Source organism: Cucumis sativus, chromosome 1 (assembly GCF_000004075.3).
Source record: "Cucumis sativus cultivar 9930 chromosome 1, Cucumber_9930_V3, whole genome shotgun sequence".
Classification (NCBI taxonomy): Eukaryota; Viridiplantae; Streptophyta; class Magnoliopsida; order Cucurbitales; family Cucurbitaceae; genus Cucumis; species Cucumis sativus.
The window spans coordinates 255146-276162 of NC_026655.2; the positions used below are offsets into that span (position 1 = coordinate 255146).

General features: G+C 33.8%; 3 protein-coding genes and 1 long non-coding RNA gene across 6 annotated transcripts; 1 reads left to right on the forward strand and 3 right to left on the reverse strand.

Moving 5' to 3' along the window:
* Nucleotides 1-6250: 6250 nt before the first annotated feature.
* On the forward strand, nt 6251-10079 carry LOC101222787 (squamosa promoter-binding-like protein 13A). 3 transcript variants are annotated; one of them, XM_031884442.1, is made up of 4 exons: nt 6251-6486; nt 8028-8602; nt 8761-8888; nt 9252-10079. In XM_031884442.1, the coding sequence occupies exons 2-4, from the start codon at nt 8193-8195 to the stop codon at nt 9851-9853; spliced, it is 1140 nt and encodes a 379-aa protein (XP_031740302.1). In that variant the 5' UTR covers nt 6251-6486; nt 8028-8192; the 3' UTR covers nt 9854-10079. The 3 variants fall into 3 exon arrangements, with proteins under 3 accessions (XP_031740302.1, XP_031740309.1, XP_031740305.1); XM_031884449.1 differs by lacking the exon at nt 6251-6486 and adding an exon at nt 6781-7319; XM_031884445.1 differs by lacking the exon at nt 6251-6486 and adding an exon at nt 7328-7788.
* Nucleotides 10080-10684: 605 nt separating this feature from the next.
* LOC116403375 lies at nt 10685-11611 on the reverse strand. The gene is made up of 2 exons (XR_004216147.1): nt 11226-11611; nt 10685-11149 (listed from the first exon to the last, which is right to left on the reverse strand). It is a non-coding gene; the product is annotated as an uncharacterized LOC116403375 (long non-coding RNA).
* Nucleotides 11612-12770: 1159 nt separating this feature from the next.
* LOC101212132 (gamma carbonic anhydrase-like 2, mitochondrial) lies at nt 12771-16375 on the reverse strand. Its single transcript, XM_011652735.1, has 2 exons — nt 15946-16375; nt 12771-13522 (listed from the first exon to the last, which is right to left on the reverse strand). The coding sequence occupies exons 1-2, from the start codon at nt 16301-16303 to the stop codon at nt 13146-13148; spliced, it is 735 nt and encodes a 244-aa protein (XP_011651037.1). The 5' UTR covers nt 16304-16375; the 3' UTR covers nt 12771-13145.
* A 1587-nt stretch (nt 16376-17962) lies between these two features.
* Nucleotides 17963-18548, reverse strand: LOC101212373. Its single transcript, XM_004137993.3, has one exon. It carries the CDS (start codon nt 18352-18354, stop codon nt 18145-18147), a length of 210 nt encoding a protein of 69 aa, XP_004138041.1. The 5' UTR covers nt 18355-18548; the 3' UTR covers nt 17963-18144.
* Nucleotides 18549-21017: the final 2469 nt, after the last annotated feature.

Below are 21017 nucleotides of genomic sequence, written 5' to 3' on the forward strand. Positions count from 1 at the left end.
AGAAAATAAATAGAGAAGCTGAAATGTAATTCACATTAATGGGGATAATAAAGAATATAGGGTTTCCTCCCAACTGGATCATCATTGCAACATCTCTCACCCATTATTTTCTTTCACATCAATTGAATTCAAATAAATTTTAGGAATTATTCCTTTTCCGGCTGATAGTAAATACAGAATGAATTCTACGAATTTGTCAGAGTTACGTATTTAGTTTTATATTATGATATTTTTTCATTCTGGCTTATTTATGATTATATTTTCAATTCTACGTTACCATTGTTCAATGTTGATTTACAGTGTTTGTTTCGAGAAAAAAAAAAAAAATCAAACTTCACTGACTTCGGGTTTTCTTTTCTCTTGACAGCAAAATATAAATAGTTAGGAGACTTTCTAACCATTTTTCAATGGACCAATCATTTGTTTCACCCTCCTACTGTGTGTATATATATCTTATGTGTTCTTTTTTCAATAATAAACTAACTAATATACACATCATTTTGCTATAGTTGTAAATACCTCTTTACTAAGAAAAAAAGTTTGTAAATATGAATTACATTGGTTCAAAATCTCATGAAATTATTTGTTTAGGTTCCCTAGGATAGGGTAGAGTTCATGAGCAAAACCAAAGCTAATAAAAACTGGAAGGTGACATGGGAAATGTCTATTTGAGAGGAGAAGAAAACTAGGGTTTTTTCTTACAAAATTTAAGTAATGTCAATAAGAGAAACGTTAACATAATAAGAGAGAAATAATGGACAACAAGAGAACTGACTAAATTAGATCTCATTAAACATAATCTAATCTAAGGAAGAAAAATGAGTAATACACACTATGGCTTATTAAATTGTAGTTTAATTAACCAATTAGAACTAATTAGAAGCATTGCAAGAGCTCGAGGGTAATTACAATGATAAATGAAATGTTTAATTTTAACAAACATGATTGTGGTTTAATTTTAATAATAATTGAAAATTCCAATGTAATTAACGTACAATTTAATTTTATAAATTCACAATACGTGGAACAATATAATGTTGATTGATTAATTAATAAAGTAAAGTAATTAATTAAGCAGAAAACGTAAACTATATATGTGTAGAATAATTGGGATTTATTAAAGAAGAAGAAAGGTAAGAAAGAGACAAAATGTAAGTAATTAATACTTGTTTGGCGCAGGACGAAGATGGCACCAACTAAAACCCCCACCTAATTACACAAATTCTAATTTCCTCTTTTCCTCCAAAGCCAAACCATCACGATTTGGCAAATAATATAACATATTTGATTTACATTTGAAGAAGTTTTTTCAATTTTATATCATGTATTTTCTTTAATAATTACAACCATGTGAATCTAACAATATAAAAACCTACTTAACATAGTAATTTTTTTTTTAAAAAAAAGCTATAAGCTCCAAGTGCATGGCATGTGTCATGGAATAATAATATATACATATACATGTATCAAACAACTTTAACCATTAAAGTAGGTGTTGAATGCAACAATTGAAAAACGTCAAACTAAACATGTAAATTGGATAGTTAGTCTTCTACGTGTCGATATTTCAAATGAAAACCCTTATTTATAGATGTTATATTAGGAATAAAACAATGGTACATGTATATGTGTGTATGTATTACAAAAAAGGGATGTAATATAAGGTCATAAAAGGGGAGGCGTAAAAGTTCACCAAGTCGGCAAGGATTGCCTAAAATGAGAGGAAGTATCATTATAAATTATTGCAAGTTTGAAATTGCATGGTGGAGAAACAATCTAAACTATGTTGTATTTTGTGCACATATATCAGATTTTAGTGGCATGATTGTGAAGTGTCACCTTATTCAACTATTTTAATTTTCTTTTTTTGGGGGTATTATTGTTTAGAATGTCAAACACAAATCTCTCATATATCTTATCTCTCCTTCCAAAATCAAATTTTCATGGACTACTTATGGCTTTCCAACTGAGAGCTCTAGAACTACCCCCATTTTCCTCCATTATGAAACTTGCAAATCAAGTTCCCTAACTTCATGATTTGACACTTTAACACCCCCTTCTTTTTATTTTCTTACTTTAATTTCCTTTTTATTTCACCACAACATCATTCTATAACTTGTTTTTCTATAGCTATTTTTCATTTCTTGAAAAGAAAAAAGAAAAAGTGTTCAAATGGGTCATTGGATTTCCGAATATTTTGTAATATAATGTATTGAATAATGCAGTTATTGAATATTTATGACTCTGACACCCAATCCAATGTGCTTTTAAGTCAATTGCTTGCTTTAATCAATTTCCTTTACATCACGATTAATAAATAAAAGATAGATTATCAAACATAGTGCTTTAATTCTGACCCCTCCACTAAATCTTCTTATTTAATTTGGACCCTTACTATACACACACACATACACACACACACATATATTTTGCTTTAAACAAATAAATAATTAATCTCTTCTTCAAATGCCTTCTTCTTACACGTACACATCCTGAGTGACCATGAAGTTGTACACGTCGGTAAGTGGGACTTCGTGCATTAATTATGGCCATGTGGCACATTGTGATCTGTCTTTAGCTTAGTGGAAGAGATTACATTGTTGTTGCTATTATTATTCTTAAGATAGATAATACATTGTTGAAATAACGGCACTTCCAAAAGCAAAAGAAGGGCCCAATGAGGGTCCAATCTCTTGGCCCATCGGCCCTTGGTGTAAGGGGTCCAATGGGCCACGGTCGTTACAGCCACGAATTTACCGCACGTGCGAGATTTTTCTTGTGGTTTTTTACATGTCATTTCATTTATTAATATTCACAATTTATGTACAGACTTTAGCATCTCAATTATGTGTCATGAATCATGATGATCTAGTGTCATATCAAATAGTGAATGAACCAAAACAATAGTGGCATTGAAGGAAAGAGTCACAAATCAATCACTGTGCACTTAAACACTTTGATAAAGAAGTGCTAGTGGTGTGTATTAGCCAACTTGACTCATTGGAGCCCTACTCAAAAGGAAAACTTATTTATATATAATCGGATTGGATCTGAAAACAATAGTGATTCATGTTGCATATATACTTATATATGGTGTGGCTAATAGGTGTATATATATTTTTTCTTTTTATAGATAAACACATTGATATTTTACACATAAATTCAAGTTGGAACTAAAAGAAATGGGAATTGTTCTTCCTCATCATGGAGCCCTAAACAACGTAGTGAAAATATAACCATAGGAACCGAAGCAATAGCAAGGCAAGCCAAACCCACTTTCCAATTCCCTATTTTGCACCCATTCCTAGTTTCCATCTTGATCTCACCAACAACCGCCCTCACATTTTCTTCTACCTCTGCCTTGGCTGCCATTTGTTCTTTCATTTGCAGAGGAACAAATTTTCCTGAAGAAGAAGAAGAGGAAGCACAGGAATAAGACAGAGCATTTAAACAAACTTGCTCTGCTTTTTCTTCCCCAGGATCGGATGAAGGAATCATCTGATCATCATCCTGAGGGGACTCGTCCAAGTAATCCCCATGCAGTAAGAAGTTGGTATTTAGGTGAAGAGACATGTCGATGGCATCATCGTAAGAGAGCCTTCGAGCCTTCAAGTTACCGCTAGCAATGGCGGCCCTTCGTTCTGTACGAATCTCTTCGTAAGCCAATTGGTTGGTTCTGATTTTCCAGGAGGAGGATGGAGTGGCATGGCGGTTGAGGGTGGAGATGAGTTCAGCGTCTTCTTCTTGTTGAGAGAAGGGGAGCATTGTTGTGGGTGAAGAAGAGGGATGGTAACTGGAATTGTAAGAAGGCTTTTGTGGTACTGATTCCAATGGCAGTAGTGAATATATGGAGACCGTTGTTGGGATTTGGATAAGCAAAATTTGGGAGTTTGATTTGGTTGTTTCGTTTTCATCGGGAAATGGGGGGGTTTTGATTTCGAAAGAAAACTTCCCACGTTCTCGAGATCATGGTGGGTGTGATGGTTATCTAAGTTTTGTGTTTGTTTGAATATTGAGTTGGCCGTTGAGATTTCATCTGCTGGCCTTCAACTCTCTCTCTCTCTCTATATATAATATAAGTTTCATGATACGAGTAGATGCACCTAAGCTTGGTCTCTGCAGCATCTCCTTCCCCTACACTACTTCTCATTTTTGGTTAAATATTTATTTTCAGAATAAGATATATATATGTCAAAAAAATGAAAAAAGAAAAAAAAAACTCAATTTTAATGGGCCTACAGAGTGTATTGGGCTTTTCTAATTGACATCCATTGATAAGCCCATCGGTAATTTACCAACCCAACTGTAGTAATTACTGTATACTATTTTAAAAAATGTGTAAATATAGCACACATGTGTAAAAATCTATTACTGTATTAGGGATAGAAACCAGATTTTACTATAATTACAATTTTTTAAAATAGTGTTATATTCTTAATTACTACACTTAAAATTGTCACAAATTACAATTATTCTATTTACTAATATAACCACAAACATCATATAAATTTGCTAAATCAAACAATATAGTATCAACCTCTTTTAAATATATATACATTAACAGTAATATATTGTATACAGGCCCCTTGAAAAAAAATATATATTTATGATAATAGGTTCACTCCATTTTCTAAATTGCAAAAACAATAATTTTAAAAGTCGATAATCCATGTAATAGACGTTCGATAGTCTTATGATTACCATATGATATCACTCATTTTGCTATATGAAAAAATTAGGTGTCATGAAACTGTTTTTCTTTTCTTTTATTTTGATTTTTTTGTTTTTTTTTGTGGAATGTGCCTTTTATATATTTTTTTCATAACAATTTAAATTAAAAAATTTTGTTTTAGAAAAGCATAATATTAATTATATTTTTGAACAATGAGACCCACGAACTGTTAGAAAACTCTTGGAAAACTGATGAAACACATTTCTAGAAATTACGTTACAGGGAAAAAATAACATTGGGAGAATGAAGTTTGATGGAAGATTTTGGAATTTTATGGTAAGCTTAGGGTCACGTGCCTTGACTCTATTTGACTAATCATATTTAAATTTCTTACCATATTCTTCCTTTTAATAAAGTTGGTATAATTTAAAATACCAAAAGAAATGCAAATTCACCTCTTACCTCTCTTGTTTTCTCCTGTCCTTTTCCTTCGTCATTTGTTTATTTATTCTCTACAGTTTGTATTTCTTTACAAATTGGTCTCCACATCTTCAACTTTATTACTATCATTCCATTTCTTTTTCTATTCTCAACTCATTCCCCCCCGTGACCAATAATTAAATGGAAATTTACTACTTTTCCTTTTATATAATTTCATTGAAAGTTCCAAAGTGTTGTGTATATCAGACAAGTGACAACTAGATCAGTTAAATATTTCAACAGGTTGGACAATAATGTTATGTATCTATCTATATATAATATTAGTAGCAATGAGGAATATTTGACACATCAACTAACTAGGACCAACCCTTTGATACATTTGTTAATGGTTTGAAATTTAATAAAGAAGAAAAGTAAAAACTGTAGTAAAAGATTTGGAAGGAAACACAAATCTTTGTTTATTTTGAAATTTGCAGTCATTTTACAGTTTATTATCATAGTTTACATTTGAACTTAAAACCAAATTCCAAAAAAACTATGAAAAAAAGTGTTTTTAAAAACTTTTCTTCAATACAGAGATCAAGAGATCAATATATGAAAGTGGTATGTCTTGATTTTTTGAAATGTAAACAAGGCAAAGTTATATTATCAAAAGCCTCTAAATAAAAATCAAAACTTGACTTGGATTTTGTTTGATATGCATTTACTTTTTTTTTTTTTAATTTGTACAGTAAAATTTGTTTAGATTTAGATTGTTTTTTCAATTTAGTGGAAGGTATGACTGTATTGATACAAGGTGAAGGTTTTATATAAAGCATGAAAACAGTTCTGTACTGTATCATACTATCATGGTTAGAACATGAAAATGAAGGAAACTTTTGATTCGTTTTCTAGACGTGTCGTTTATAAATAGGAATGCTACATGATTGTGGAAATGTGATACCAATTAGCAACATTATTTGGTATTTTGGTAGTTGCAAAATAAATTAATTAATTGATTTAGAAAGAAAAAAAAAAAACAGAGGTGACAGTGGTCAGTGAAGCCGAAATGGGTCACCTGACACTGGCATTTAAACCTTCCTTTATTTGCCTCTTTTTGGTGGTTGGGGTTCTCCTATCTTTTCAATCCTTCTCTATTTTCCATGTTTCACCCAAAACAAAAAACAAAACAAAAAACAAAAAACAAAAGAACTCATTTTTCCTTCCTCTTTATGCTTCCTCTTGTTCTCTTTCAATTTTGCTTCTACATTGCATCCCTCATTCTTATTTCAGGTATTGTTTGATGCTGCTGAACTGAGGATTATCCAACCCCACAATGAAAAGGAAGAGGTTTGATTTCAAGCCTCGATTAGAAACAACTTAATAACCAGAAGGTGAATCCAAACAATTACAATATGTCTCTCTACCTGAAGTTTTTGCAAGTGTAAATCCATTTTTTTTTTCTGTTTGTTTAATTTCTTTATGTTGTATAGACGAGTGGTAATCAATACAAATATAGATTTATAAACGAGAACCATCAAAAGGGGTGGGGGCAGACAGCTCACCAACAGTTTTGGGGAAAAAGCAAAATCATTTGCTTTACTTTTTCCCCCCTTGAAAAATGAACAGAAAATATTTGCATGTTTTTACTTTTTGGGGTTTCTGATGAACACTTAAGTTTAAAATTCCCAAAAGAAAAGGAAAAGGTAACTTTCTTGTGGGGAGTTTTGTCTCTCTTTAGTTTCCAAAGGGTTTCAGTATGTATATTTGGTTTTCCTTGTAATTTGAAACTTGCTTGAAAGTTTCAAGCCCCAAAAATGAAAATATGCCAAGAAATGTAAAACACAATGTAGGCCTATCCCACCTTCCTCTCCCTGTCTTCACCACCATCCATTTTTGCACAACTTTCTTCATTTTATTAGTTTGCAGAAATATTGAAAACAACAAATAGCTGTCTTTTCCAATATCAAACTTTCTTTAGCTTCCAAATCTTAAACAAACCCTAACCAACTAATACAAGAGTAGGGAGAGAAATAAGAAAAAGAAAAGAAGAAAAAAAGGTAAGGTAAATTCAGAATAAAGTTGGCGGCTCCTTTTGGGGTATTCATGGAGTTGCAGTTGCCCACTTCCCTTCAACAAAAAGCTCTCTCCACCTTTTTTGCATCACAGCCACTTTCTCTTAGTATAGACTGAAAGACCTTCAATCCTAGCTAAAACTTTTTGGCAGGTACAACCAGTGATTCTTCTTGAGTAACCTACAGCCCTAGCTTTTTAATGGGGTCTTTCCTCCTTCTCCTTTGGCTTTTTATTTTTATTTTTCCTCTTGACTACAGACTTTAATTGTTTGGTGGAATCCTTGTCAGTGAATCAATGGTTGTAAGATAGCAACCCCATTTGTTTTCTGATGCTCTAGTCAGCAAATGCTCTCATCCTTCATTTTTCTTGGCTCTCAACTTGTGTTTTTTTTCCCTTCTGATTCATCTCCAATCTACTTGGAGTGATATCTGCAACTGTAGCTTTACTGCTGATATATTTCCAGTTTACTAAAAGGAAAGAGCCATAATCGCCAATGATGTGATGTTTATTTATTTTAGTCTTGTGTGACATCTTCTTCTAATCCCTCCAATCTACTTAGGGTAATATCTGGAACTGCAACTTCAGTGATGGTATATTTTCAGTGTGATATAATAAAAAAGGTATAATCACCAGCTTTGGTTTTAGGTAGATGCCAATAACTGTCTTGAAGATTCCTGTTATTTTAATTCTTGTATTGTTTGTTGGTCTGTATATTGGTTAGTGGACTCTGTTCTTGCTATATGCATTTCTTGTCACCCATAAGGTACTTGATATCGACACTAATTTTGTGGACTTGGTTGTAAATAAAACGCCCCAATTTCCTGGAGATTCTTACGGTTTTATCTTATCCTTTTTTCAGATTTCTGCAGTTGTTGAATACAATGCATTCATGAAGTCATCAGAAGAGTGACTCAAAATCTGACGAGGGTGTTCATTTTTAAGTTAAAAAGAAGTGTTTATTTTTAAGTGAAAAAGAAGTGTTCATTTTTAAGTGAAAAAGAAGTAAAGAACTGAAATTTTCTCTATGGACTGGAACTTGAAGACCCCATCTTGGGATTTCACTCAATTGGAACAAGATGCATTGAAGAACATTAATTCAATAGGTGCATCCAGCAACTTTGTTGAGCATATAGCGACTTCTGGGGATTTCACGGTTGATTTGAAACTCGGCCAAGTCAGTAATCTGGGAACAAAATATGTAGTCAATGAGCCAGGAGTCTTTAAAATGGCACCATCCCCTTCAGAACCATCTAAGAGGGCAAGAGGATCTGGAAATGGAGCTCAGCCTTTGTCATGCCTTGTTGATGGATGTGTTTCAGACCTTAGCAACTACAGAGATTACCACAGGCGCCATAAGGTCTGTGAGCTTCACTCGAAGACTCCCCAGGTTACAATTGGTGGCCTAAAACAAAGATTCTGCCAGCAGTGTAGCAGGTAGAGTATAGATTTATTTGCTGCTTCTTTTACGATATGCTCGCTTTCATACTAACACTGGCTTTCATGTTGTGACTTTAATTGTTGAACATATTTCCACTTCTGAGTCCTATCTTTAGTGGCTTAATTTCTTAGTACCTGTTTCACACTATGTGTAGGTTCCACTCACTAGATGAATTCGATGAAGGAAAGAGAAGCTGTAGGAAACGTCTTGACGGACACAATCGAAGGAGACGGAAGCCGCAGTCAGACTCCCTGTCACGAAGTATTTTGTCTCATTACCAAGGTTAGCTTTGGCTTTGGCCTAATAAACTTGATGATTTTTCTGCTTTTGTATTGTCTTATGTTGGTTTCTTATTTTACATTCATCTGTAATTTCTAGCTTCACGGTTATCATTGGCCTAACAAACTTGGAGATTTTCCTTTGTTGTCCACATGAACCACTTAATAAACTTCTATTTTCTCGCTTCTGGGTTCTGATACACTTTACAACACACAGGTGGCTCATATCATTCTCATTTTATACTTTTTAAAAAGTACGAGTGACTACTTTTGATATGGATCCATATCTATGTTCTATAGAAATGCTCAGTGGTGAAAAAGTTTGTTATACTTGAAAGTTATAACATGCCATATTTTCTGCTTTCAGGTTCTCAACTTTTACCATTTTCTAGCTCTCATGTCTATCCATCTACACTAGTCATGAACCATTCCTGGCGTGATCTTGCCAATAATACTGAGATAGATGCAAGGCTTCATGTTCAGCAAGAGCCAACCCACTTTCCTGATAAACACAACATCTATCTTGGATCATCGTCAAATGATAGTGTCCATAAAATTGGAAAACAGGTTACATTTATGCAAAGTGACAATCCGGAATCTTCAGTTGGCCAGCCTCTTGTCAAGACCATTGATTTTTCAGAAAATGAAATCGGTCGAAGCAAAATGTTATATGACGGGTTTAAGACTCCAGGCCATGAATCGGATTGTGCTCTCTCTCTTCTGTCATCTTTGCAGACACAGGCATCTGGGATCGGTTTTAGTGAAGCCGAGCAGGACCGTCATCTTATATCCTTCCTGCAGCCATTAGATGTGAGCTTAGGTCATCACAACAGCTTGGAGCCAATTAATTCAGTACTGAATGGCAGTGTGAGTAATGCTGATATCAACTGTTCAGGAATGTTTCACATTGCATCTAATGATGGATGCAATGAAGCTCCCCCACCATCTCTTCCTTTTCACTGGCAGTAGTGACTTCAGTACACAAAAACTGATCTTTTTGTGTAAACAGGAATGTGCAATCAGTGCTTCTGTAAATCCATGCCCATGTTATTCAGAAGAATGTTCACTTTATTATAGATTCAAGTTTTAACTGCTGCCTGCCTTCTATGCTTGTGAGGCTTAACAATGATACTTCTTTCATTTCAACTTCAGATGCTTTATGGAGTATTTCATTACATGTTTTTTCACTGCTTTATTTGCTTAGGGAAGTTCGTTTGTGCATATTAATCCTTTGCTCTTATATATTCGAATTTTCAACCGTAAGCTCAAAAAACATACTGCCTTTGTCTACTTGACTCCTTATTCTGTGTCTGCCACCCTCAGGCATCGGCTTTTCCTTTGAGTTCCAACTAGAAAAGGTGTAAAAGGATCTATTTCCATTAGAAGCAAGATGAAAATAAACATCTTTTATTGTTTGTCAAAAAAAATAATTGGGTGCAAGACTCCATTCATAGTTAGTATTGCTCTTTTTTGTTGTGGGACCATGGAAAATGAAAAGGTAAACGTCTCAAGAATTCCATAAATATCTCAATTCTTCATGGGACCATGGAAATCTTGTCATGGTCCCTCCCGGAATTGGGTTTCATAAAATGCTCTTTCATTTTTTGGGATCCCAATTGTTCATACAGTTACATTAACATCAAAAATAAGAAATCCAGCTGTTGATGTAATGCACAGCATAAAAAGACATCGCTGACTTGTCTTTATAAATGGGGTTTAACTTCAACCAATTACTAAAATAATGTTAGTTATGTCAAATTGAATCAACAATCACTGAACGAAAAAGTAAAAAGAAACGGATGAAAGTAGAACGTAGAAGTACTGCTTATGAAAGTGTGGGAATATTATTTTGGCTATTACATATAGAATTTGTGAGAGTGAATAAACCCACCAATACAATCTATTTGAATTAGAAGAAAGCCGGCCTTTTCTCTTGTCCTTTATGACAGGAAAAGAAATAACAATGATGATGGTTTGGCTGGGAGTAATTGTCTTCTTCTTCTGCACTTTCCTTCTTTCACATTGTACATTTGTTTCTATTAACAAAGGACAGTAAATTCTTCCTTCTTAGTACTTCTGTAGAAAAGAAAACACACAGTTTTCAGAGCCTGAGTTTTGGTAGCTTCTTCTCAGCTTCGTGTTTTATACACTCAACGGTCTCTTCAGGACGTTCATAGCTGCTGATTTTGGAAGAACGTCAGCTTCTGTCAAATGTTGTTTTGTTTTGCTATTTTAATAAAACCACAGACATCTGATCTAGAGGCCCTGCATCCACTCTAACATTTAAAAAGCAATCAAGAATAGGAAGAGGGTCTAGATAACCAATCTGTTTAATGCATACATAGCAAAGCAAAAGGGTACAACATGGAGTCTGTCCTTGTTCATCTCATCTTATCCACTCTTGGGATCCCCATATAGAAAAGAGCCTCATCTCTAAGCCATGTTATAAAGGAGAAAACAAAAGATTATATGTAATAATAACAAAAGCTAAAGATATTGTTTCTAAGCTATGTTGAAGGAGAAAATGAAAGATTAAATGTAAGAATAGTAAGAACAAAAATATATGGTTTCTAAGTAATAAGAAAAGTTTACGACAATGGTCGATATTGGCACGGCTCAATCAAATTAAAAGACCCAATTCATAGGAGATTTGATTTGATTGAACCGTTCCAACATCAGACACGATACGAAAATTACAAACCATAGAAAAAATGTTTTGCTTTTTGTCACAAACCTGCAGGAGTAGCTTTGTTTTCTCTCTGGATAGCATCTTGAAGGTAGGAGGAAAAGAGGGATAGCATGTCTAGACAGACAGAAGTGGTTGAATGAAAATACATAACTGATATGACCAAATGAGAAGGGGAGAGAGAGAGAGAGAAATTTATAAGTGGAATGAGCATTTAGAAATTAGAATGGTTGGGATGTCTATATCTTGGCTTTAATTAGAAAAGGGACAACTTATAAGAAAGGGTGTTTCTTTTCTTTCTCTTTTTTTTTTTTTTTTTTTTTTTTGTAAGAAAATTTTATCCTTGATCAGGTCTTCCACGACTGTAGGTGGTTGTGGTTGATGACTTTGTCACAAGTGCATAAGGTGGCCGGTTCCTCGGCATGCTGAGTGTTTCCACTTTCATTTTCTTATGGAAAATGACTTGAGCTAAATAATCATATATTGCCTTATTTAGTGCTTTGATGTGTTTGAGCTTCCTCCTCAATTACTTTTCCACCGATTAACTTTCTCAAATGAAGGTAAATTCTTATGAACTTGAAAACTTTTGAACAACTAACTTAAATAAAAAATAATAAAAAAAAAACTTCAACTAATGGAAGATATTAGCCTTCTTATTGGTGTTGCCTTTCACACGAGGGGGTTGTTGGAAACACTTTAAGGTGATATGTTTGTTTATTTGAGAAATGGAGATGAAGACGACTATCCAACAACTAAAATAAGAAGTCAATGGCTAGAATATAACCAACTTTCCATCGGATCTTCTTCGTGGGAATGCATTTTGATATATTGTTTATTAAAAAGACAAGTTTATAGATATTGCCCAAAACAAAAACGAAGATCCACAATCTTGGTGCTAAAACCTAATACCTTGTCGCATTTAAACCACTTTTGAAAGCTTAATTCATGGAGAAAGGCCTAACATTACCTAAAACGCCTATTTTTTGATCGATATCCCTTTCATGACCTGAGGCAAGAAAAGATACCATTTATATATCTGTATATATAACTAAAAAACAGTTCATTCACACACTATAACAAGCAGGCCTCCCATGGATTCCTCCAACTCAAATAAATTAATGGCTGGATACCATAAAACCCAAGAGAAGCAGCAAAGAGAATATAAGTACAAGCACGAACTAAACTAGTATAAGCAGACAATGGAAGGGAAGGCGTTGTCGTGTGGTCAGACATTCCTTGAAAAATTTACAGAGCCAGTTCTTAACCAAGTTTGAATAGTACCTGGGAAATGGCAAATGTAAAACCCAGATGCATCATTGGGAACAAACATATAAATGTTAAGTGAAAAACATACAACCGGAGATTACAAGTCATTGGTGGATTTTAACTACCCACGAACGAGGAATCCAGGTGATAACAGAAACATCAACCTTACAATCTAAGAAAATTCATTTGATCCTAACTCGATGCCAGCAAAACGAACGTCAAATGAAGGAATCTGAAAGCTGGTTTATCTTTTGGAGATATTTTATTTTCTTCAACAAACAAAATGCAAAGATAAGAAGACAGGCTGAATCATATGGTTATACCCAAAGACTTCTTGAACTTCTCAACCTCCAAGTATGCTTGTGAGTAAGGAAGGAACTCTGAGAAATGATCCTTGCTTAGGTCATTAATTGCAACAGCAAGTTTAGGAATTTCCAGTGTCTCTTCATGGGTCAACGTTCTGACAAACCTTGCTGGGTTTCCTGCCCAAAGTTCACCAGTGGGAATTCTTCTTCCTGGGGGAACCACGGACCCAGCTTCAAGAATAGAGTGGGTCTCAACCAGGGAACCTTCCATGAGGATGGAATGCTGCCCGATAATGCATTCTGGCTCAATTGTGCAGGACCGCAACAGACAATAAGCACCAATTGTGACGAATCTCTCTACAGATGTCTCTGCCGGCAGTCCTGGATGGACATATAAGGGAAAATTTAGATATAGCATGGACTAGAAAACATGTGTCACAAACTGAAAAGAGGAATTAAGCTGCATTGCAGATTTTAGATACTTTTTTTGAAAAGGAGACAAGCTTCTTTATTAAATAGAATTCAAAGTACAAGAGAATTATACAATGAGGAATGAGGAAAATAAAGAAGACAAAAGGAGGATTAGGAGGCCTTACAAATTGAAGTTCATTTATATCCAATGGCCTTTCATCTCCAGTAAGATAGATGACAACATTTTCTCTAAACTGACAACTGAGGGGTTATCGATTATGAACTAAGAGTAGACCATCAAACTTGGTCAATTTAGATGCCTTGAGCCTCTCATTTTTCTCATTTAGAACATTCTCAAATTCTCAACTATTTCCTTCAGATTATGTACTAATTTTTTAAAAAAAGAAACAGAGATTAAAAAATATACATTTTAAACAGAAGTTTCATATTTTGGACTGATCACACGAATAATGGACACCAACATAGTAAATTTAGGTCTGATTATTAAGCAGTTGTCATAAGTCAAGACTGGAACTTCAGCTTTTACATCCAGACGTACTGAAACCAAGAAAATGACTTAAAAACAAGACAGAGAGGCAAATATTTGAAGACTTGTGCAATTCACCCCGTCCTGAAAAAGGCAATGTCAAATCCTAAGCAAATTTAAACCCCCAAAAATTGTAGGCCAAACCCCCCTTAACCTGCAAGAGTACGGGAGAAGTAACTTTACAGCTCGTGCAATTGCCCATCCTATTGGTCAGCTCTATATCTACCGTTTTACATCTCTCTATCCATAGCCTTCTCTGCTCCATTGTACTTCCCTCTTTAATTATCTCCATCCATCACTCTTCCTCTCCATTACCCAACTCTCCTGTTCTGCCGCCATTGTACTTCTCTCTGTTACTCTCTCTATCCATCACTCTTTCTCACTATTACCCAACTCTCCTGTTCCTTCTCCCATTCCCTCTCTCTCCACCTTGTTCTGTCTCTCTCTTTATCTCTTACTCCTTCTCTGTCCTTCCCTATCTACCCCATCTCCAACCACTATCAACTAATTGCTAAATGATGATATAACTCCTTACAGTATCATGCATATGCATAGATATAAATGAAGATCCTAGAAAGGAACTGACAAGAAAATAAGAAAATTTGGCAAATCCCTGATGTAAAACTAGCCTCCTTCTCCGACTTTTGATCATACATATAACAAATAAGAAGGATAAAAAAGGGAAGTGAAAAATCAAAGAAATAGTGTACAACACAATACGTTGATAGTGTAATTTTGCGGTAGAAATGTTAATTATTCAGGCTAGAGATTGAGAAAAAAGGAATTCAATGGAGAAACCCTTTACTCCAAAATCCTAATCCAGAAGAGGTTACCAGAATGGAAAAGAAAGGAAACAACGTTAAATTATGCTCACTTAAAGAAAAAAGAAAAGAAAAGAGGGGATAAAAAGGAAGAAAAAAAAAACAAAAAGGAGCGAGAACTTTGCTTCTACAAAGGAAGCAGTTTGAATAGATGATATTGGAACAAAATCATCTTATCATAAATTGGGGGTGTTGTTTTCTAGAGAACTAACGGCAATACACAGGTTGATGAAAACAATGTAATATGTTGAACTAAGGTTACTGAACCAAATGAGAAGAACCAGTCTAGAGTGAGATCAAATTATCATGAAATGGGATTATTGTGGTTGAACACAAAGAGTCTAATAAACAAGTGGACCAAGGCCATAATCGTAGCAGATGGATGGTTGCATGATAGAAATATAAGAACAAGATCGCTTAACTTCTAAGTTCTGGTTAAAACTTACTATTCCTATAAGAACTATACTGACTTTGTTATGCTTCACGTTCATCGTATATGAAAAGTGCATAACAATGCTTGGATTCCTAGAGATAATTTGAGAAGCAAAATGATCACATCCATACCCCCTATTACCACATCCTTCTCAATGGTTAGAACTGGTTCTGAAGGATGTCAAGATTCCAAATAGTGAGAATTCTAGGTCTGCAGCTTAGTACTTCTATTTATAATTTTATGCCCATATTTCTCACGGAAACTAGCTCCAATTACTTGAACCTACCAAGTCCCCAGAAAACCACAATCTAGATACTTACATTCGTTTTTTTTAAATGAACGGGAAACAAATATGGCGTCAGCTACTCAACAGATCCATGGTTTCAAGAATCCAGAAAAACTTTGAAGATTAACCACTATCCTCTGGAGATCCTAGTTAAACAAACAGAGATTGAAATTTAAGAGTGCAGCATTTCTCGGCCACGTTTTCACATTACCGAGGAAAACAAGCACCAAACAACGAAATTCGATAAAACCCAAAAACAGAAAATGACGAAAGAAAACACGTAAAAACAAGTAAGTTGAATTGAACCTGTTGGGGAAGACCAAGCAGCATGAAGGACGCACCGTTCCTGCACATTAGAGCAAAACCCGATTGTAATCTTGTTGAGATCGCCGCGGAGAACGGAACCCGCCCAAACAGAGGCCCCGTCGCAGACTTTAACCTGTCCGGCAAGAACCACATTAGGTGCAACATAGGCGTCGACGGCGATTGTGGGGAGCCACTGACCGAGCGGGATTATCTGTCTTTGACCTCTATAGTCCCACTTGACTCGATCCGGTGAGGGCGTGATCGTTTTGGACACTTGGGTCGAGAAAGCACGGCGGAGTTGATTGGTGGCAACCGCTGAGGCAATAGCCTTGCGGGAGAAACGAGCTAGAGCTGCCATTGCTAGAGCAGAAAGCGAGCGCGGTGTGTGATTCAGCTCGTGGCAAGTCGGAGAGGGCAGAGAGCGATACAAACATCTGCCTTTGTTGTTTCAGTGGCCCAATGTTGCTTATGGGCTTTGAACCATTGTGGGCTACACCAAACTGCCCACAAAACTAAATTTGCCTTCCGAAATTAAGAAACAAAATTTTAAAGGTTCTTTTAAAAAAAGAAAAAAAAAATCCATAGAATAAATTATTGCATAAATATTTCTTCAAATGTTCTATTTTTTTTACAATTTTTCAAATGATTTCTCAAATTTTAAAATAGTAGGATCAAATAAGAGATTTGATAATTTTATTGTCAAGATGACAACAACAATAATGAATTTAGTACTCCACTCACTCTAGAGAAAGGTAATGTAAGGTATCCTATTTTTTATTATGTTTGATATCATTTACTAGTCTTCCATAATTATAATGAGCTATGTATAATCAGTTTAATTAAGTATAATAGTGCTCCATCTAATTGTGCATATAAAGTAAGGTACATTATATTTATAAAATATTTGAATAAAGGTGAAAAACAATACAATAATATTTAAAATTGGAGAATTTTTCAAAATATATTTACAATTGGAGAAATTTCCAAAATATTTAGAAAAAAGAGTAAGTGTAAAAATTGTTTTTTTTTAATGATTTTATTTTATTTTCCTTTTTTTTATTGTATTTTCAAAAATTCTCTTACTAGACTCATCACGATTAACCCATAAAGGAAATTTCGGGTTGTGAGCGTGACTTTATGTTATAAATATTTAAATATTTTATTTGATGATTTCATATTCAATAGGTTGCAGTTGCACTATCTAGATTGTAAAAATTCAAAACAATTTTGAAAAATAACGTTGAAATATTTGTTGATTTTGCTTACCAAGAGCCAATAGGCTCTATTTTTTCTTTCCTTTTCTTTTTTAGATCAATTTGTATTTCTTTTCCACGTTCTATACACATTTGAGAAATGAGTCATTTAATTGGTTCAATCCATGCCTTTGAATTAACTTTGCAAGTTACGCCATAGAACACAACTTATTGACTACATGACCAAATAACTAAATCAATTATTATTATTTTAGACCAAACAATATCATCATATTATCGTCACAACTTGATGAACAGCATTTTAAAATACGTGAATTATTTAAACACTTACAATTTTAATTAGAATAATTACATCAACTTTCCAAATAGAATTTTCATACCATCATAAAGCTTCCTCCCTTCTGTTTTCTCTTTTACTTAATTAAAAGAATGTGAAAATTCGATTCTCAATAAAAAATAATAAAATAACCACCACCTTATTTATTATTATTTCTTATTTCGAAGAAACGCCTTTATCAAAATACTCGAATTTTCTTTTCTAAGAAAAAAAGACTCAAATTATAATTAAACAAATGTTAAAAAGAAACGTAAATGTAGGGCCGCCTTCAATTGGGTCCACGTGCACCGACGGGAACTACCACCGCCCAGAAGCGGTGGCGGGGGCCATCGAAACCCAAACGACGAGAAAGAGAATGAAACGGTAAAAGCAGATGTAAATGGTCATATAAACCCTATGGGAATCGTATATCGGAATCTTTTTCCCTGAATCTGTACCAAACACCCAACACCCAACACCCAACAGCAGCCATTCAATTTATAAATCGCGTTTAAAATCAAACCAATTTTACAATCGCAATCGTTGAAACTCCAACTAGACAGTAAAAGTCACAAGTCACATAACAGACAACAATCCATCGATTATAGAACAAGAAAGAGAAAGAAAAGGCAGTACAGAGTAGATTAAAGAGAAGAGGGGAGTTGGGTTTTAGCCAGTGTAGATATGAACACCGATGGCGATGAGGAAGATAGTGATGAGGCCAAAGTAGATGATGGCGTGGACTAAAATGGAAGCCCCACTAGTCTGCATGTTTCCGAATTCAACAACTCTTCCTTTGGCTGGGATCTGAAAGAGAAGGCCTGGACTGAGCAGGACGAAGAGCACCACCGCTATAATCACCGGCCCCCAATCAGCCATTATGAGTCTTAAAACTAAAGATTAAAGAAGAAAGAAAGTGGGATTTGGGATTGGGGATGAATAGGGATGGTGTGGTTTTAAGTTGAGAAGATTTGAGAAGGGTAAAGAAATGGAGTGGTTTTGAAACTTGGAAGCTGGACACTGATTCGACAACTGCGTTGATCTTGATGCTTCACGTGGACGGATGAGCCTTTCACATTTCTTTTATTTGTTTTTTTCTGTCATCGTCTCACAAACTTTATGACCTAAAATTTAATGTACTTTGGTATTAGGCTTTTCAATTGTAAGAATTGTATTAGAGTTTTAACATTATAAATTTTGATAAATAGAGGGTGGGGGTAAAGTAGAGTACTTTCCCCAAAAATTCCGAAGACGATGGAAGAGGAAAAGACTGCTTTTGGTGCTTCGTAAATCTTTTAATTGTCAAATCATGCGTGTTGGGAATGATGTAATCTCATCAATTTTTTCTTTTTGTATTTGGACAACACATTTAACTTTATAAAAAGAAATTACACCATTGTCAATAACTTAACATTGATATAGTTTAAATTTAATTTCCAAAAATTAACTATATTATATTTCATAAAAGCATATGTTTCATTTTCGCAATACATAATCTTTTTTCAACTTCCCTTCACCCTTAAAATTACTCAAGTTTTAGAAGCTACAAAAAAACGTTTTAGTTTTAAGTTTCAAACTCGTTAGAATTTGAACTTTTCTTCTTTTTCTTTTCAAATCTTGTAAACAATTTTTTTAGAAGTAAAATTGCTTAATTTAAAATGATAAAATAACTAAATGCTTAACAAACAAAACTTGATTTTAATAGTAAGGTTAAAAAAAAAAATCATTTCAACTATATAGTGTAAGTCTACGGTATAATTTTCAGAACTCCAAACTTAAGTTTACCATACATGAGTTGAACAAAGAAAAGTTAAAATAATTTTTTTTTTAGTCTTCAAGTATTTTACGACATTTTAAACCTTTTTAGCACATTTGTCATGTCCTCGACTCTATGTAAATCATCTCATCGGTGTTGTGAGCTACGCATGCAAAAGTTAATTAACAAGTGCTCTTGTTTGTTTAGAGAAAGTACTCTCATGTAGTTGTAGAATGAGATCATTTGTAATATTATACTACTAATGGTCTCATAAGATCATATACAAATCTAGCAATGTCAACATATTTTACGACACTTGAGAATTCAAACGTAGCAGAGTTCATTTATTTTAAATGGCTTTTGGTTGTGCACGTGGACTTTGATGAGTATTAGGGCAGCAAAAAAAATGTAGAAATGGGAGCATCAAGATAGGAATGGATACGAAGCCAACGTTAGTGGATCCCTTAGCAGTCAACACCCAACATCTTAATCTCTTCTTTATGTATTCCACTTTCAATGTTAGGGGACGGAAAAGGGTATTTTTAAAAAGGATCATTTTTCATTATTACATAAAGGCCACAAAAGCAAATTTCAAAACTAAATCTAAAGAATCTTTTCAAAACCATATATATATTATTCTTTGAAAAAACATTTAGTAATTAACAATAAAACTATTTCAAATTTAACAATAATGTATTCAATTTTAGCTCACCATAAAAGTTTCAAACAACAAATAAATTTGACCCACGAACAAATTAACTCTTTCTCAAAATTAATAAATTTATTTAATGTTGTTTTTTTCTCACAGTCGAATTCATACGACAAATTTACATAAGTAGAATAAAACACAAAAGTATTTATATTCTATAGCAAAATTTGAAGGGTAAATATTACTTTTATATTATTCTAAAATACCCATTAGCATAGTCAAATATTCGCACGTGGAATAGTTTCTTCGTTTATTTTTTTCGACAGACTTCATCTTCTTCCTCATTTTATTTTTCTTTTGATATTATTTCGTTTATTTCTTTTGGTGACATGGTCTTGTCTCTACTCGATGATTATAACAACAATGATTCGTAATTTTGTTTTTGTCGGGGTCAATTTCTATCTGAATCTAACCTCGGGATTCTTACCATAAAATTTTAAACTATTTGAAGAAAATTTCTCAGGGTCGATCGAGTGCGTCACCAAGCTAGTACAATTTTTTTAAAAGATTTGAAGTCAAATACAAAAAAGCCAAACAACATTGCCCTAAGAAAACTAAAAATAGATTAAGGAAAACTCGAGGATCTCTCATAGTAACCTTAGCCCGATATCATATCTAAAGTCTCTTGTTAGGTTGTTTGGCTTACTTGCCTTTATTTTCAAAATTTTAATAAGAAAACGCACTATCACGTTGGTGCACTTAAGTGAGAGACAAAAAAATGTCCTTCAAAGAGTTTTTAAAAATTTGAAAAGAATCTTGGGTCTATCACGACCGAGTGCAAGTTTTGTGTGCCCACTGTAGAAAGAAATGATTAATTAGAATGATTTAAGTTTTCATAGACTTTTTTGATAATTCGTCGGACTCGACATGTGATGTAAATATTTTTATTATATTTAAAATTTTTTCCTAAAATAAATTAAAAATAGTAATATAATTGTAGATGGGATATTGAAACTAACCTTTTAAAAAAAACAAAACAATATGAATGATAATAAGTTATAAAAATAAAATGAGTAGATAAATGGAAGGGAAAATGGTAAAGTTGAAGAGAAATCAATTTCTTAATTTAGCGCCAAA

Coding starts and splice junctions, on each gene's coding strand:
- LOC101222787 (XM_031884442.1), top strand. CDS start 8,193: ATGGACTGGAACTTGAAGACCCCATCTTGGGATTTCACTCAATTGGAA. Junction 8,603..8,760: donor TTCTGCCAGCAGTGTAGCAG/GTAGAGTATAGA, acceptor CACTATGTGTAG/GTTCCACTCACTAGATGAAT. Junction 8,889..9,251: donor TATTTTGTCTCATTACCAAG/GTTAGCTTTGGC, acceptor TTCTGCTTTCAG/GTTCTCAACTTTTACCATTT.
- LOC101212373 (XM_004137993.3), bottom strand. CDS start 18,354: ATGGCTGATTGGGGGCCGGTGATTATAGCGGTGGTGCTCTTCGTCCTG.
- LOC101212132 (XM_011652735.1), bottom strand. CDS start 16,303: ATGGCAGCTCTAGCTCGTTTCTCCCGCAAGGCTATTGCCTCAGCGGTT. Junction 13,523..15,945: donor TGCTTGGTCTTCCCCAACAG/GTTCAATTCAAC, acceptor ATGTCCATCCAG/GACTGCCGGCAGAGACATCT.